This window comes from Bubalus bubalis, chromosome 8 (assembly GCF_019923935.1).
Source record: "Bubalus bubalis isolate 160015118507 breed Murrah chromosome 8, NDDB_SH_1, whole genome shotgun sequence".
NCBI classification, from domain to species: domain Eukaryota; kingdom Metazoa; phylum Chordata; class Mammalia; order Artiodactyla; family Bovidae; genus Bubalus; species Bubalus bubalis.
Genome location: NC_059164.1, coordinates 62,946,425 through 62,965,926, shown reverse-complemented (window position 1 = coordinate 62,965,926; position 19,502 = coordinate 62,946,425). Strand labels below are relative to the sequence as shown.

Here is a 19,502-nt window from a genome sequence, read left to right as displayed (position 1 = left end):
GGCCTTTGTATCAGTTTCTGGTTATGCAGCATCTATGTTTCTCCCTTTGGTGCCATCCCATCTTCTTGAGTGCTTGGACCAAATTCACTTTCCCATCCTAACTTGTTCCTTGCAGGTTAATAGTGGCATGTTTTAAATCCTCTGGCCTTCAGAATAAAAGCTAAGGCTTAGAGTTCTGAGTGTAATACACTTTTTTTTTTTAATATTTATTTAATTTATTTATTTATTTGGCTATACCAGGTCTTAGTTGGGACATGCAAGATCTTTAGTTGAAACATGCAAACTCTTAAGTTTCAGCACATGGGATCTAGTTCCCCAACCAGGGACCAAATCTGGGCCCCCTGCATTGGGAGCTTGGAGTCTTAGCCGCTGGACCACCAGAGAAGTCCCACAATCATCGTTGTTATGGTCAGTAAAGATAGGTGATTTTCTCTCTCTCTTTTTTTAATTGAAGTATAGTTGATTTACAATGTTGTGTTACCTACTGCTGCACAGCAGAGTGACCCAGTTACACATTTGTTGTTCTTATTCACTCAGACATGTCCAACTCTTTTCGACTCCATGGACTGCAGCACGTCAGGCTTCCCTGTCTTTCCCCATCTCCCGGAGCTTGCTCAAACTGATGCCCATTGAGTCAGTGATGCTCTACACATACATGCTTTTTCATTATGGTTTATCACAGGATATTTTTATTTATTTTTTTTAATTTTATTTTATTTTTAAACTTTACATAATTGTATTAGTTTTGCCAAATATCAAAATGAATCCACCACAGGTATACATGTGTTCCCCATCCTGAACCCTCCTCCCTCCTCCCTCCCCATACCCTCCCTCTGGGTCGTACCAGTGCACCAGCCCCAAGCATCCAGTATTGTGCATCGAACCTGGACTGGCTACTCGTTTCATACATGATATTTTACATGTTTCAATGCCATTCTCCCAAATCTTCCCACCCTCTCCCTCTCCCACAGAGTCCATAAGACTGTTGAGTTTAATACACTTTTAAACCTGCCATGTGACCTTGGCATTTTGCATTTTTATAGGTACTTGCCCTGCTTTACTTGGGAGCCTGTTGTGAATAGTTAATGAGACAGTGTATATAAAATCCTTAAACGCAAGATATGAATGTGCCCTGGTTGTAATCCTGACCTTCTGTGTGGTTTTAGTCAACTCACTGAACCTCTCTGGCCTTAGCACTTTATATGTAATATATAAAATAAAGGGCTTAAACTAGATGATTTTGAAGGCCTTTTCAGATTCGATTCAGTTGAATTCAGATGAATGTATTGAATATTTACAGCGTCATGAACTTTAAATAAGAATGTAGTCTTTGTTCTTGAAGAACATATAATCTAGGATATGGAGACATGTAAATAAATCACTGTTGGCTGGCCAAAAAGATGAACTTTGTGGTCTTATGATCTAGGCCGCAATTTTGATTCTATAATTGCTAAGTTCTTCTACTATTGGTCTTATTAATTTTAGGGTTTATTTCTCATTAAAGGAATTTATCGGACCTCTAGATAAGTAGTTTCATATTTTGCAATGGAGTTTGCTTGGTTTTTCACAGAACATTACTACTGATTGATAATATATGTGAGTGGTAAATGTAGCTGAGATACCTTATAACATTCAGGATAAACGTCTTTAGATCAATACAATCAATACAATTAACATTCCCATAACGATAAACTATTGAAAAACCTTTGGTCTAGAACATCATGGAAGACCTTGTGGATATTCCTAGATAAGATTTCCCTTCTTGAAAGGAATTAAATTTGACTGAGAGAAGAGTCAGCTAGTATAAGACCAGTTTAGAGCTTTGGCCCCAACCCACATCCCTCTTTTTTTAAAAAGAATCTGACTCTAACTCTTTGTTGCTGAAATTGACTTTGAGATTTGTTTTTTCACTAAGTAGAAGGAAAACTTCATTATTTACTACCTGATCAAAGTAGTGTTGATGACCAAGACCTTGCTATTGTTCCTATCTCTGTTCAAGCAAAAACTGTCATAAAACCAGAGAAATAATCTAACTATTCTGCATATAGGTAAAATAAAATGTGACTGGTCAACTTCTCATTCTAAGATTCCTCCCAGAATGGATTTCTATCATCCTAGAAGTTTGATGGTGAGAAATTTCCCAATAATGTATATAGTCTTTTATAAAATTATTTTTAATCATCAAATCATAATTTTTCTAAAGATTGCTAAACCTAACTTTTCTTTGGTGTCCTTAGTAGACTTAAAATGATGGCTGTTGGATAGAACAATAGAGAATTGAAACAAAGAGCTATTTCCCTAGGGTTCCCAAGCTAAACTGTAATCTCTCCCTCTCCCATCACTCATGCATGCCTCTAAAGTGCCAAGATGGCATTCTATCCCCAGATTAAAAGTTTCTTGGCTGGATGACTTGATGTGATATCTGTTATTTAACCTATAATCATCTCATTATCACATTTTTGGATATTAATTCCAAAAATTTAGACAAAAAGTGCCTGTGTGAATCAGTTACTGGTGTGGTGATAATCTTTTTCTTTTGTTATTCTCTGAAAATGGGTTCAGATTTCCGGTAAATGGATTCTACTTGAGGGACTCTGACTTAAACTCTGACACTTGTTTGGCTTAGTTAAATAAACTAGAAAGTGAGTTATGTTTTAAAACTAGCTTATAACCCATACCTGTCTTGGCAGATAATATCTTCCTTGTATAGTCTATTTCAGCTACTTAGAAGAAACAAAAAGTATGTATTGGACTTAGAGGGACATCTATTTGTTTTGTTTTAATAAAAAAAATATGTTGGTCAGATGTTTAGTCAGGGAACACTGAATAATAATAATATTGCTACTTCAGCTCTGTTGAGTGCTTACTGTGTGCTAGATGTCAGGACAAACGCATTTATGTTATGTCTCATTTGTTCTCTACAGCAAGTGCCCCTCTTTCACAGAGGAGAAAACTGAAGTGTAAAGAGACTAAGGGACGCTCTTAGGGTCAAACTATGGTGAGGGAGGGGCCAGGACCAGAGCCTACATTCGGTCATTTGTAGTGCAGCTGACTTCTACTTTGCCATTCCTGTTGTCGTGTTTATGTGTTTGTTTGTTTTTTAAAGTTCATGATTATTGCAGGGATCACAAACTCAAATGAGTACAGGGTTAGGCAGGTAACAGATGTAGATGGAAGACAGTAAGGAGTGATGTTCAGGAATCATGAGTGCTTTTCTGAGCCAAAGACATTCAAACATTCAAATGTGGATTTGTTTAAAAGAAGGACAAAGGAATCTGTGGGCTCTTCACCCTCAGAAAGTCATCTCTCTTGGTGGGGGGGAGCTTGTTTATAGATTTTTCTCTTATTAACCTGATAACCATCCCTGGTGGCAGGCTACAGTCCATGACATTGCAGAGTTGAAAACGACTGAGCAACTCATACACATCTAGCATAGAATGGTGTGTGTGTGCACGTGTGCATGTCTAAGGATGTGATATGCTGAGAAATACTTGGGCTTTGGAAGTTTTAAACAGTCCTGGTTTGAATATAGGAACTGCTCTGTGACTTTGAACAAATTATTTAACTTCTCTGAACCTTGTTCCCTTCATCAGTCAAAGATAATAATTACCTAAAGGAGTTATTGAAAGGTTTAAAAAAGTAATAATATACATAGAGTTCTCGGGATTGTGCCTGGAACATACTGAACACACAGTAAGCAGCAGCTGTTGTTTTTATTAATATATTTATTTTTATTGCTGGACTGTTAGTTCTTTGCAGGCAGCTCTTAAGTCATATACTATATATCCCCATCACAGCACAGACTTGACACTGCACACTACCTTGCCAATTTGGTCATGCACAACTCTTAAATTCTTTTCAGTAAGTAATTATAGCCATCAAAATACTTGAGATGAACAAGAATGAGCTATTTCCCTACAACCTTTCTTCCTCGTTATAGCAAAAGTAAGCTCATATACAATTTTACCACATATGAATATATTTATTAAATAAACTTTTAAATGCATGGAATAACTCATTCATTCTGCAGGCTTGGGGAAGGCTCATCTTTGTATCTTTTAGATAGTAGAATATCACCTTCCTGGAAAGGTTCCCTTGAGGCAGATAAGACAGTAATCCAAAGCAGGATCCATTTATCCATTTATCCTCACAATGGGCATCAGACAGCTAGAAATCTTCTGCTTCAAAGGCAAGACACAGGATCATCTAGGCTCAAGACTTTGGACCATATCCCTTCAGGGTCTTCCTGGATTCCTATATTCTGTTCATGCAAAGAAGAGTATGCTGCTGCTGCTGCTGCTAAGTCGCTTCAGTCGTGTCCTACTCTGTGTGACCCCATAGACGGCAGCCCACCAGGCTCCCCTGTCCCTGGGATTCTCCAGGCAAGAACACTGGAGTGGATCACCATTTCCTTCTCCAATGCATGAAAGGGAAAAGTGAAAGTGAAGTCGCTCAGTCGTGTCCGACTCTTCGTGACCCCATGGACTGCAGCCCACCAGGCTCCTCCATCCATGGGATTTTCCAGGCAAGAGGACTGGAGTGGGTTGCCATTGCCTTCTCTGAAAGAAGAGTATGAGTGTAAAAATATTCAGCTAATTTACTAATCTTAAATACTATTCATTTTGTCAATGTATCTAATTTAGCATCCATAATGCTGCTTATCAAACCTTTGATTGCACTAATCAAAAATGACATTCATTTATGGTAATTAAAAAGTCTGCAGTGTTTCCAGAGACACCAGTAACCCAAATGTTTATGGTAGACCCCTCTGACTTGTGGGCTTTGCTTCTGATTGAGATGATTATTTTGAGCCCAAATCCAGACTCTTGAACCACAGTTCTCAATCAGGGTGATTTTGCTACCAAAGAGACATTTGGCAATGTCCGGAAACATATTTGCTTGTTACAGCTAGAGGAAGCGTGCTATTGACATCTAATGTGTAGAGTCCATGGATGCTACTCTCCCTGTATCAAAGAATCATCTGGCCCTGAATATCATTAATGAGGAGATTGAGAAACTCTGCTCTAGAGTGTAGCTTAAGCTGATTCACATGCTGTCATCCCATGACCTTGTCTATGATGCTGTATTTTAAAGTTAAATTACAGACTTTATAACACTCACCACATAAATTGAGCAGTAAAGACTTGAACAAATTTAGTAATTTATTGTAATATAACATTAATACTAATGTGTAGAAGGCATGAATTCAGAGCCTAGTTATTTATTACCTGTGGCAGACCCAGTAAATAACAAAGCCTATAAAAATTTTTTTTTAAATGGTAAATTTTGTTTTTTTTTCACCTACGTAGGGATGGACTTTCATTGCCAAGGTAGTAGTCCTGTAAATTGCCATCTGAATGGACACGCTTGTGTGACTGAGATATTGGGCATTTAAATTGACTTCAGTACAACCAACATGCATTGAGTGCCTGCTGTGAACCAGAGACACACTTTTGGGAAGGGTACAGCAAACCATAAAATAGTCTCTGATCTGAAGGAGTTTACAGAGCAGTGGATGTCAGGCACAATGTATCTTCAGCAAGGCCACTTGCAATTCTAATGTCCCCATAGCCTATGACTGTAGTCATGCCGCAGTTTACCTTCGTTTCACTTCATATGAAACCAGGCAGCTCCTTTCATTGCCTTTGGTCTTATTTCCATGTTGTTCGAGCCATCTAGACATCTGTGTGTCTTGTTAAAGTACTACCAGGTAGTAGTGGTATAACTGTGTATTTTATCTCAAAAAAAGCAAAAATAATTAAAATCCACAGGTGTTCAAAAGAAATAGACTCTTTGAAAAAGCAGGTGTTTTAAAAGAAGATTCATAGAAAAAAACTCAATAGTTTCCCTTTATTGTGAACATGTTACATTCACTTCTCAAATTCCAGAACCAAGGAAATGATCAGTAGCATCATTGGCACTGTTGGGGTCTCCAGTCTTTCTTTTTGCCTCTGGGTGGATCATCAGCATGTCTTAATTGATCACACTTACTAATGTGTCCTAGCATTTCCTAAGGAATGCTCTTACAACACCTGCCAACTGTTCATCTATCCATCATTTCCCCTCATTGGAGATGGTACTCAAGGCTGTGTGGGTGGCTACATAATTACTGACATGTCTGCATGTAAGAATGTGGCCTGAAACATGCTAAACTTAGGAACTATTCAGATCAGACCTCGTGGATGTTGTTTTTGGACAGCGATAGCTGTGGCATTCTTCAGAGTTTGTAAAATGAGCTCTGACATTGCCAGCCATAGATTCCAGCTTTAACAGGGATCTGTTCAATGAGTGGTCTGGAGAGCATTCATTCTTTTTACAACTTGAGTTCATTAATTATTATTTTTCAAATTGAGGTTTCACTTGGCTATAAGTAGATAATTTTATGGAAAGGGGTAAAAATTTGGTCAGCTGGTGTGGAGGGGGGTGGTACAAATGGTAATCAAGTTTGAGATCAGTTTTAGTTTTAGCATTATATTAGCCAAGCATTAGAATTAGTTTCCCTTCAGCTGATTAAGTTACATGTCTATTTGCTGAAAAAACTTTGCAGAAATAGCAAAATTTGTCTCTATGTCACTTATAAATGATTTATTGTCTCTTTTATTTAACATTTTTATGTATCAATGGTATGTATTTTAAAAGTCCCAGCCAAAGTCTATATTCTAGCGCTGTCTACCTTTTATATTCTTCTGGGCAGATCATTAAAAAAGAAAAAAAAGGGATGGGGGAAGAGTGGTTCTACAGTACGTAGTATAAAGAAATTTCTCAGGAATAATTTGCTTTTCTAAAACCAGTTTTATATGAATTCTCAAGGCATTTGAAAGTGTAGATTGGTGTCAAGGAACATTATAATCCTAAACCAGAAAAACCATCATGGCTTCAAAGAGTCACAAAGATCGTAGCTTGCTGTTCCAAAGCATAGGTGATGTAGGCAATTAACAGGCCTCTTTTTATTAAGATAAATAACTTGTGCAACTGAAGTTTTTGTACTGAATGAATACACTTTCTCCGTTGTTTTAATAGCTATCCAAAATGGTAGCATGGTTATAAATGTATTCTAATCCTGGATGTGGTTTAGAAGTTTCAGCTAAATGCATGTTATAGGGAAAACTTAGGTTTTTATTTCATGTGAGGTACAATAGAATGTAATCCAGTCCCCCATCCTATTTATACAAAATAACATAGTAGCAAAAGTAGCTAAGCATTAGATTCTTGCTATGCCTCTAAAGTAAAAACCCAGAGTTCTCTTTTATCTAGTTAAAGGTTTAGCACATACACTACTGTAGTGCATTTAGATCATCTCTTCAGTTTGAACCTTATTTCATTGGTTTTGGTAAAAGGATAATTCTTTTTGGATACAAATTGGATCTTTTCAGCCAAACTATAAGTTTAGACCTAGTAAACTTTTTCTTCTTTATTATTGCCTCTGCCATGTTGGAGTCCACAGCAAATGCCACCATAAGTAACAGTTGAGTAGGAAGCATGCCTTATTTCTTGCCTGCGTCCAAGTCTCTCCTAGATTTAGAATGTCTTTCTAACCAAAGGGCAGCCATGTGAGGAATAAATTCATTTCACCAGTCATTAGAGCTGTCTGTAGCTTGGTGTTAGGCAGCTGTGGCTAAGGTGAACTGGAGAGATTTTTTTTTTAAGTAGATGACAGATATATTAAGGTAGGTCAGTTGTTTCCATGTGACATCACTTGAGTTCTGTTCAAATTGGGAGCCTGACAGTGCCTGATTGAGTGTGTCTAGGATTTAAGAGGTAGTTTAGTATGGCTCCTAGTTACACTGGATTTTTAGGTGGACTGATTTTGAGGTTCATAAGTTCAACCAGCATTTATGGGACACCCACTGTGTACTGCGTATTGGAAAATTGAAGGCAAGTTGGAGATTTATCATTTGCTCTTTTTTATACTGGAATTTTGTGGGCCAAATCTAAGTTTTGTTTTCTCTTTGCCTTCTCATAGTGTAACTTCATAAACATTTTATTCAAATCACCAAATTTCTAGCATTTTCAGTAAGATACAAAGGAAAATCAAGCAATGTTTAGCTCTTTGATTAACAAGACTCAGAGGATTTCTAGAGAACAAGTCATATCAGGCAAAGTTGAGTGTCTGTGTGTGTGTATTTTAATAGAATTGCTCTGGAAATCAAAAAGGGAATATAATACATGTAACTTACATAGCTAGTAGTAATATATTGAAACAGGGTCCCATGACGTTTTATTTTGAAACTTGATTAAACTTGGCCACAGAATGAGCACTGTCCCATTGAGTGACCACACAGAGCGGGCCAAGGGAACACCGCAGAGTGACCAACTGTCCCCCATCACTTGAGGTGGCGGTAGTTGGGAGTGGGCCTCAAGTACTAGGAGAAAGTTCTTTCTTTCTCAATGTCATTGTTAATCTAACAGTAAAAGTAGAATTTACCAGGTGTTATTAAACTGAGAGAAGCCCTTAATGGTATGAAATGTTAAGAAATAGTAACCAGGAGTGTTATTTTATAGGTGAGCAAACTAAGTCTGAGAGAGTTAAAGTAACTAGCCTGAGGTTGTATAGCTAGTAAGTAAGCATTACCAAATGCTTACCATTAAGCATTACCAAATGGACATCACCAGATGGTCAACACCAAAATCAGATTGATTCTATTCCTTACAGCCAAAGATGGAGAAGCTCTATACAGTCAATAAAAACAAGACAAGGAGCTGACTGTGGCTCAGGTCATGAACTCCTTATTGCCAAATTCAGACTTAAATTGAAGAAAGTAGGGAAAACCACTAGACCATTCAGGTATGACCTAAATCAAATCCCTTAGGATTATACAGTGGAAGTGAGAAATAGATTTAAGGGCCTAGATCTGATAAATAGAGTGCCTGATGAACTATGGACTGAGGTTCGTGACATTGTACAGGAGACAGGGATCAAGACCATCCCCATGGAAAAGAAATGCAAAAAAGCAAAATGTCTGTCTGGGGAGGCCTTACAAATAGCTGTGAAAAGAAGAGAAGTGAAAAGCAAAGGAGAAAAGGAAAGATATAAGCATCTGAATGCAGAGTTCCAAAGAATGGCAAGAAGAGATAAGAAAGCCTTCCTCAGTGATCAATGCAAAGAAATAGAGGAAAACAACAGAATGGGAAAGACTAGAGATCTCTTCAAGAAAATTAGAGATACCAAGGGAACATTTCATGCAAAGATGGGCTCGATAAAGGACAGAAATGGTATGGGCCTAATAGAAGCAGAAGATATTAAGAAGAGGTGGCAAGAATACACAGAAGAACTGTACAAAAAAGATCTTCATGACCCAGATAATCACGATGGTGTAATCACTGACCTAGAGTGAGACATCCTGGAATGTGAAGTCAAGTGGGCCTTAGAAAGCATCACTATGAACAAAGCTAGTGGAGGTGATGGAATTCCAGTTGAGATATTTCAAATCCTAAAAGATGATGCTGTGAAAGTGCTGCACTCAATATGCCAGCACATTTGGAAAACTCATCAGTGGCCACAGGACTGGAAAAGGTCAGTTTTCATTCTAATCCCAAAGAAAGGCAATGCCAAAGAATGCTCAAACTACCACACAATTGCACTCATCTCACATGCTAGTAAAGTAATTCTCAAAATTCTCCAAGCCAGACTTCAGCAATACGTGAACCGTGAACTTCCAGTTGTTCAAACTGGTTTTAGAAAAGGCAGAGAAACCAGAGACCAAATTGCCAACATCTTCTGCATCATGGAAAAAGCAAGAGAGTTCCAGAAAAACATCTATTTCTGCTTTATTGACTATGCCAAAGCCTTTGACTGTGTGGATCACAATAAACTGTGGAAAATTCTGAAAGAGATGGGAGTACCAGACCACCTGACGTGCCTCCTGAGAAACCTCTATGCAGGTCAGGAAGCAACAGTTAGAACTGGTCATGGAACAACAGACTGGTTCCAAATAGGAAAAGGAGTACATCAAGGCTGTACATTGTCACCCTGCTTATTTAACTTATATGCAGGGTACATCATGAGAAATGCTGGGCTGGAAGAAGCACAAGCTGGAATCAAGATTTCCAGGAGAAATATCAATAACCTCAGATATGCAGATGACACCACCCTTATGGCAGAAAGGGAAGAGGAACTAAAAAGCCTCTTGATTAAAGTGAAAGTGAAGAGTGAAAAAGTTGGCTTAAAACTCAACTTTCAGAGAACGAAGATCATGGCATCTGGTCCCATCACTGCATGGGAAATAGATGGGGAAACAGTGGAAACAGTGTCAGACTTTATTTTTTGGGGGCTCCAAAATCACTGCAGATGGTGACTGCAGCCATGAAATTAAAAGACGCTTACTCCTTGGAAGAAAAGTTATGACCAAGCTAGACAGCCTATTGGAAAGCAGAGACATTACTTTGCCAACAAAGGTTCATCTAGTCAAGGTTATGATTTTTCCAGTGGTCATGTATTGATGTGAAAGTTGGACTGTGAAGAAAGCTGAGCACTGAAGAATTGATGCTTTTGAACTGTGGTGTTGGAGAAGACTCTTGAGAGTCCCTTGGACTGCAAGGAGATCCAACCAGTCCATTCTGAAGGAGATCAGCCCTGGGATTTCTTTGGAAGGAATGATGCTAAAGCTGAAACTCCAGTACTTTGGCCACCTCATGCGAAGAGTTGACTCATTGGAAAAGACTCTGATGCTGGGAGAGATTGGGGGCAGGAGGAGAAGGGGACGACAGAGGATGAGATGGCTGGATGGCATCACTGACTCGATGGACGTGAGTCTGAGTGAACTCCGGGAGTTGGTGATGGACAGGGAGGCCTGGCGTGCTGCGATTCATGGGGTTGCAAAGAGTTGGACACGACTGAGTGGCTGAACTGAACTGACTGAAGCATTACCAGCATTCAGGCTTAATTCTAATAGACTCCAAATTCATATGATCATCTGTCATCTAGAATATTGTTAAGCCCTAGTTGCATTAATACATCAAAATTGTTATGTTAATATAACATTAATATATCAAATATATTAATATATATCCTTTATATATTAAACTATATCCATTAATGTATCAAAATTGTTTCTTAAATAAATGCCTTTATTTTTGTTAATTTATACCTTTTATGAGTTATGCTTTTACAGTACTTTTAACTCATTATTTTTAATAGGTTTATTGAGATATAGTTTACGTATATACACTTTGACCAGTTAAAGTGGGTAACTTAGTAATTTTTAGCATTTTCAAGGGATTATACAGCTGTCACCACAGTCTATTTAGAACATTTTCATCCTCCCTAAAAGAAACTCCTCACCAATTAGCAGTTACTTGCCATTTCCTCCTGTCCACCTCCCACCCTCCAGCCCTAAGCAATGACCAACCTGCTGACTACGTTTATAGATTTGCTCATTCTGGACATTTCATATAAGTGGAATAATACAACATGAATAGTGTAAGATCGTCACACACAAAAAAGACTGGCTTTTTAAACTCAGCATAATATTTTTAAGATTTATCCATATAGTGAAGTGAAGTGAAGTCGCTCAGTCCTGTCCAACTTTTTGCAACCCCATGGACTGTAGCCTACCACGCTCCTCTGTCCATGGGATTTTCCAGGCAAGAGTACTGGAGTGGGTTGCCATTTCCTATCCATATAGTAGCATGTGTAAATACTCCTTTTCTTTTTATGCCTGAATAATAGTCCATTATACTGATATGCCACATTTAATTTATTTACTTATCAGTTGATGGACATTTGGTTTGTTTCTTTCTTTGGGCTATTATAAATAACGCTTCTACAAATATTTGTGAACAAGGTTTTTTAGTGGACATATATTTTCAGCTCTCTTGTTCATAAACCTAGAAGTGGCATTGCTAGGTCATAGAGTAACTCAGTGTTTAATTTTTGAGGAACTGCCGATTGCTTTCCAGAGTGACATATTGCCACAGTATCATATTGCCACTAGTAAGATATGAGGGTTCCTGTTTCTCCACATCCTTGCCAATGCTCAGTATAGCTCATCTTTTTACATCTCATTTAATTCTCATAATCTTATGAATTAGTTGAAGAAAAATATTCTTACTGATATTTTATAGATGTGTGTGTACTTTGCTCAGTCATGTCCAACTTTTGCAATCCCATGGCCAGGCTCCTCTGTCCATATAATTTTCCAGTCAAGAATCCTGGAGTGGGTTGCCATTTCCTACTCAATTTTATAGATAAAAGCTGCAAATCAATAACTATTCAGTGGAAAGCTCAGAATGTGTACAAATAGAGGGGAAGTAGTGAATTGATAAATGGGGCAGAAGCATGGATACTTCAAAATAAATTATCCAAAAGTAATTTAAAAGTTTTTGCATCTGACACAGCTATGATGGGTATGAGAGATCATATTTCACACCCCTCCATTTTAAAAGTGATGAAACTAGAGCCCCAGAAAGGGAAGTACATTGAACACTGACCTAAGCTGTTTAGTAGGGAAACCAGGACTAGAAGCTCTGTCTTCTTGGCTCCCAGGCCATTGCCTTTTCCAGCACAACCTATTGCATTCTGCCCTGGGGGATGTATAAACTCATCCATATCATAGAACTCCATTTTCCTAACTCGTTCATCCATGCCGACCTCTTATTAAAATAAGCCTATCTTAATTCGTAGAGGTTATTGAAGGGCCAGCAAAGCTGAAACCTCCCATTGGGAGACTTCTGATAGAATTTCTTCCACATATTGCCTATGATGCAACTGATGTGCAGGCAGAAAGTTAATGTAGGCAATGTTACTTGGTGATGTTTGTTGGGTCAGATTGCTTGGGTGTGAATTCTGGCTCCCTCACTTAATAACTGCTTGACCTTTATTGTAATTCTGTCTCCTTAGTTTTTTAAATGAGGATAGGTAGTGCTAGTGGTAAAAAAAACAAAAAAAAACAAAAAAAAAACACCTGCCTGCCAATCCAGCAGACTTAAGAGGGACAAGTTTGATCCCTGAGTCAGGAAGATTCCCTGAAGGAGGGCATGGCAACCCATTCCAGTATTCTTGCCTGGAGAATCCCATGGACAGAGGAGACTGGCATGCTACAAGTCCATAGGGTCACACAGAGTCAGACATGACTGCAGCAACTTAGCACACACACATGCAGTATTAGTATCTACCTTACAGAGTTGTTCTGAGAGTGAAATGAGAGAATCCCTGTAAAGAGATTTAGCACAGTGCCTGGCTCCTGAAGACCCTCAATCAATGTTGGCAATTATTATTACATACCATCAACTTGCTCAGACTACTGAAAACATTGTACTATATGATTTATAGAAAATCAATCGCCATTCCTTTTTTTATGTTTATTTTTTTATTATTATTTTTTTAATTTTATTTTATTTTTAAACTTTACATAATTGTATTGGTTTTGCCAAATATCAAAATGAATCCGCCACAGGTAAAAATAACTTCCCTAAAGGAACAGGCCTAGAAAATAGCTGTTTTCTAAAGTCTTCATAATTTTTGAGTTATATGGAATATGATTAAATTCCCTTTGTTAAGAGAAGAAAACGTACCGTGTTAACTTCCCATCCTTTACACTGTATGAACTGATTTCCTTTATACTATAACTTTGGACAGAAGGCAACCTGGAAATTTTAACCTATGTTAAAAGCCCCAATAATGGGAAATCCTAACTAAAGTACATGTGTGTATGCTAAATCACTTCAGTTGTGTCTGATTCTTTGCAACCCTATGAACTATAGCCTGCCAGGCTCCTCTGTCTATGGGATTCTCCAGGCAAGAATACTGGAGTGCATTGCCATGCCCTTCTCGAGGGCATCTTCCTGACCCAGGGATTGAACCTGTGTCTCCTGCATTGGCAAGTGAATTCTTTACCACTAGTGCTACCTGGGAATCCCACATATACTGTTACTGCTGCAATCGATTAGTAGTGTGTTTCCTCATGTCTTTATTTGATTATCGGGATAAGAACCCACTGGATTATTTTGTGGAGCCAACTGCATACATTTGCATACCACTGCAGGAAAAAGGTCATCCAACGGGGAATCCAAAGATAGGATTAATATCCCTGCCTTTCCTGCCCTGGTTCATGACCACAGGCAGTGTGCTCCTCTCAATATTAAGTTCATCAGAGCTCTAAGCTTCTGTTTCCTCATCTGGGATGGGATCAGTGATTTTGATCTCAGAGGGTAGTTATGAGGACCAAATGATAACCTGAGTAAAACAGCACTAGCCTGGTGCCTGACCCACAGTTGAGGTTCAGTAAATGACAGCTAAATAGCAGTGTGATGGGGTTCTATATGCCACACATGAGATTTGGAGGCAGATTTGATGGTAAGTTTAGGTGAAGAAATTGGACAAGTCTGTGTTCACATAGTATGATTCATGTCTACTCTGCTGTTGCTGCTGCTGCTTTCCTGTAACCAATTTTAGAGCCTATCTTGGCAGCTAAAAGTATTTGGGATTAATTTCACACTCACTTTATGAGTTGAGCGTTTTCCTGCAAGCAGCTCCCTGGACCTCTGCCTCATTACTTTGGCATCAACTGATATGGCAGTTGGACAGAGATGTCCTTTGGGGTCTCCATTTTATTTGGAATCCGTCAATTTGAAAAAGCAAAACAAAGGCCATCAACACATTGTGCTTGAAATCATTAGCGTTCATTGTTTCCTAAACCCCTTCCTTTCTGTAGTTCTGTCGAACACCAGGGAGCACACATCTTGTACAGCCAGTGATGGGTCCTGAAAAATCACTCTCCCTCAAATGTAAGCCCCAGCAGCTGGTTGGCCTCATTTCTCAGTTCCAGGTGAGCTGCAAGATCCTCTAGGCCCTGGTCAGACAGATCTAAATCTTGGTGGGTCTAGTTTTTCCATCCCCTTTTACTACGTTAATTCTGCTAAATTCATTTGGCTCTTGTGGAGCACAAAGTAAACTTGGCTGTTACGTGTAAGACTAAATTGAGAACATGGAGATCTGTTTAGTATTTCATGCTGGCCAGCAGGTCAGGAAGATTTTCCTTGGGGGTAATTTACATAAGGAATTGTTTATCCCATCTCTTTCCAATTTCTGTGACCATTTGGGGATAGCAGACTCTTTCCACAATGGCACAGAAATACATCCAGTGAGACTGAAATGTAGAGAAACGATGCTTCTCTGGGATTGATGTATTTTGGGTCTTGCTCAGGAAAGATCCTGTGGCTTGGGCTGCTGTCTCACTGAGAAGTCATTCTTCCACCACAGCTGTGTTTAGCAAGTTGGGTGGGTCCACGAACTGACATGCTGTTACACTTAGTAAGAATTTCCCTTGATAGTAAGGAACGTGCATAAAAGCCTCACTTAAGTCCCAGCAAATGCCCTAAATGTTTGCTACGATCCAGTGGCTACTTAGTGCACTGTCTCATGAGATAATGCCCACACTCAGAATACTTTGTGGCTTCCCAGTACCTGCACACTCTTCTCCTTGATATTTTGCTTCCTCTGCGACAGTTGCCCAGATGATCTTTTTTATCTCATCAAATGCTCTTCCCAAACTGGAATATTTGTTCCTTGCTCAACAAGCAGCCTCTACATTTGTGTTTTAATGCATTTGCTCAGGTTGTTTCCTTTACTTTTATCCAATATCTGTTCTTGAGGACAAATTTCAGGCACGTCTTCTCAGTGGTATGCCAGTAACTATTTAACAACTGGCTGTCTGCGAGGAGCAGGGTGGGTGGGAAGCCTAACTTTATAACATTTGTTGATTTGCATGTTGTAAATACTTCCACCAAGGCTGATTTCAAGCTTCTAGAGTGAGGTCACTGAATATGGAGTGGGAAAGAAATGGGCATTAATCCCCACCCCCTGCCATTGCTGAGTGTATCCAACATACAAGTGCAATCGACATAAATAATCTCAAGGGCCTAGATAATAGTAAAATAATTAGAAAGTAATGCATTTTGACTATTACTTTTGTTTTCCTGTAACTTACCAAAGTTTCTATAATTTAATTTTTAGTAATGGCCATGTTTAACACCTGGCTCACAAAATTCCTGAAAATTGAATAATCAGTCCTTTCTCCTGAACCTATAGGAGCTGGCTGAGCCCAGTCCAGTGGTGCCTGATTCTTCTTCTGTCTTTTGCTTCCCAAGGCCCTCCACATTTGCTGGTAGTTAGGTACTTCTCTGAACCTATAAGGTGCTTCAGATCTCATGCAGACTTTAGAGTCTCCAACTTTGAATGCAGGTCTCTCATTTACTACATGATGGTCAAACTGACTACTTAAATTGCACTTCTTAGTGCAAAATGAAAATGCAGGGCCCTTGTTAAACGGCAGAAGAAAGTGCTGTTAAAATAGCTACTCAGGTATAAAGATATAAGATATAAAGAGACCTTTCTTCAGTGGTCTCTCACACCTTCTGTGTGGTGTTTTGAGTTTCTATTTAATGTCATTCCCAGTAAGAAAAAATTAAAATTTTAAATTGTTAGCATGAATTTTACGAGGAATCTTTATATTGTGCAATGGCAGTTTAAAATGCAAATATAACAGCATTTAACTCTCTGAGTCAATGAGCATATCTCCTCTGATCATGTGCATGCTCCATTATCCTATGGACTTCACTTACAAAGCACAAATTCAAAGATAAAATGTTTAAGAATTTTAAGACAGAGACAGCAGGGACTTAAACCAAGCATGGAGCCCGTCTAAGCACAGGCGCAGTAGGCACATCCTTTGTACAGTATTGGGCACATTCCTTACATCTGCCGAGCTTCGGGGGCCTCATCCATAAAATGGAGATCTTGCCAACTAAGTCTCAGTGGAGACGTGAGGATTGAAGGCACTGATACCTGTGTGGCACAGAGCAGGTTGCTTGGCATACAGCTCATGCTAAATTAATTGGAGGAATTGTTGTTAATGTAATAATCATAACATTAGTGGCATTCTCCTCCTTAATAGTCTACTGGGCCTTCCCTATGTTGTCCATGTTAGCCTCCTTGACCTGTTTTAATTTCCTTTCTCCATTATAAACTCTTTGAAGATGGAGTTCTATATGTTGCCATTGAATTCCCTGCAGCACTTCCTGCAGATTCTTGCATATGCCTGGCCCTCAGGAGATGTTTATCACCTTGATCTTTATGTGATTTGGACTTATTGACAGAAAGCGTCTGTATCCTAATATTGATATGATGGTGCCCACAATGAAGCTTCATTAGTGCCATTCACAAGAAGAAAAAGAAATTAGACTCTGATAGAAGTTCTTTGTAATCATGGTGAAGGCGGGGGAAGCAGATGACTCCAGGTGTTTTGGTTTAAGGAAAGTGGCCTCTGCATCTCTTTGCAGGGACTTCTTGAAGTAATGGGGAAGGGATGAGTTCCAAGCCTCATTTGAATTAAAGAGGCCCCAGGGACATTAACTCTAGCCCACAGTAATCTGTCCCTTAGCTAGCTTCTTTCGCACTTACTTTCTGTTCTGCACAATTAGGACGTTATTGCTGGAATGCTTTCCACTAATTGGTTGTGTATGTATGTTTTCTGTCCAACAAATTATAAGATCCTCATGGGTTATAGAATATCATGTACTTTCAAAAGGCAATGAAAAGTAGCACAGTAGTGGGCACCCAGTAAGCAGTGTGCTTTATTGTTAGTGCTGACCTTGGTCCAAACTCCCAGGGCTCTCTAGAGAGCTGAATGTGATGTGTGACTGCCTTTCCTAACTCCTGCAAGCCCTCAACCAAGTAGCAGAGAATCCTGGTTTGTCTGGCTTTGTCAGGAAAGGGCCTTTGGGGTGCTTTGTCTTTCTCTAACCTACATATCTTTTCCAGTGCCTCACAGATGCTCTAAGGACTGTCCCCCTCTAGCCTTTCTCCTACATGGAATTTGGGAGACCACGCAGCTGCAGACTGTGTTTGTCTGAATGATGATTTTTTTTTTTAAATAGGCCCTTTGGGCCAGTGTCAGTAAGCCATGAAATATCACCAAATGGGTCATCTACATTAGACTTCTGAAACTCATCTGAGCTCTAGTCCCTTGAGCTGACGGGGACTTGTAGAAAGGAGCTTACAATTACCTTGGCTTTTGCTATTCCTGTTCTGGGGGCTGTCAGACAACTTGAGCCTCTGGGCCAGTCAGTTCATTTCTTTTAATGAGCACAAAATTCACCAAGACATTAAAATAAAATAAAACTACCAATGGGCAGTCTTCAGTGTTCTATCCAATTGTTACTTTAGTTCTTTTTTCCACAGGATTATTCAAGAGGATGAAGAAGAAAAAAAAGCCAATTCTATCCACTCCTGCCAATTTTATCCTAAGTAGATTTGGCATTGTAAAGCTAACACACCCCGAACACTTTTTTTTTTTTTCTTTCAGGTCCCTGTGGGCTGGTACCTGACATTTGTGTTAAAAATGACATTGCTTGACTGGTCAAATGTTTGAAAATTGTCTACTTTTTAAATATAATCAAGAAATATTGGGTATTCCAACACCATGTAACATATAAAAAGTAATAGAGGAAGACAGTTACTTTCTGAAAAGGGTAAAATGAAGTTATTATTTTAAATCCCAAGGTAAATGCAGCTACTCTGATAAGAATTTTTAAATTGATCAGTCTCAGTCACTAGTAATAAACACAGTTATAACTGTATTAGAGGCTTCTTATATTATCATGTACTATTATCATACACTGTAGAAAGTGAATTGATGTTGAGGTAGACACTGAACAATGTCCCCATTAAGATGATTTCATGGATATTTTCATCTCTTGGCCATATGGATTTGGAATTACTTTGGGTACTTTTTTTAAAGAAGGAAGCGAAAGATGAATGATAACTTTTATTACTCAACATACCTTGTGTTTGTGGAAGACAAAGTTCATCAAGTTGTTTTAAAGAAAAATAAGAGTGTGCCAAATGTAATTTGTTGAGGGCTCAAGAATTGTGAAATTATCCCTAACTGAAGTTTGTAATTTCTGCAGGTAATCGCTCTAGCAGATGCAGTAGAGGAAAACCAAGACAATCTGTTCCAGTCATTCACCAGGCTGAAAAGTGCCACCCATTTGGTGATTCTGCTGATCGGGCTGTGGCAGAAGCTCAGCACAGACCAGATTGCTATTCTGGAAGCGGCATTTCTGCCACTGCAGCAGGACACTCAGGAACTGGTAAGGACCCCCAGGCCTGCAGTGGTAACAGCCAGCGCTATTGGAAAGATTGTGGTTTTAGAAAGAGATCACATGCCTATCGTGTTTTTTAAGGTATCAAAGGAAAGCTTGGTTTGGTTTTGTTTTGTTTTTATCCAAATCCTGTTTTCCTTTTCCTCAAACCATAATAAAAATGTCAAATAAAGGCCTTTTTTTTTCCTACAGCTGTTTAAAAAATAGGTATATGGTCCATTTTTATGTGGTATCCAGTCTATTTTTTTTTTTTTTAAATGTTCTTCAGTCACTTAGGAGCCAGGGAAATAGTCATTTGACCGCCAGAGTGATGGCAGTAAACCTTCAGATTAGCTAATTCTTTCCTTTTCCGCCAGAGAAAACAGTTCAGCCATTTTAATTTGCTCAATGTTGTTAAATGT

The 19,502-nt window shown here is 38.8% G+C and overlaps 1 protein-coding gene across 3 annotated transcripts in view; it reads left to right on the top strand.

Annotated features, from left to right (window-relative positions):
* BBS9 (Bardet-Biedl syndrome 9) overlaps positions 1–19,502 on the top strand; it is a 474,928-nt gene that overhangs the window by 365,788 nt on the left and 89,638 nt on the right. For all 3 annotated transcript variants that reach the window (XM_025291193.3, XM_025291190.3, XM_044946679.2), the window contains one exon: positions 18,907–19,089. In XM_025291193.3, coding sequence (XP_025146978.3) covers positions 18,907–19,089 — 183 coding nt within the window. The remainder of the gene's footprint in view (positions 1–18,906; positions 19,090–19,502) is intronic.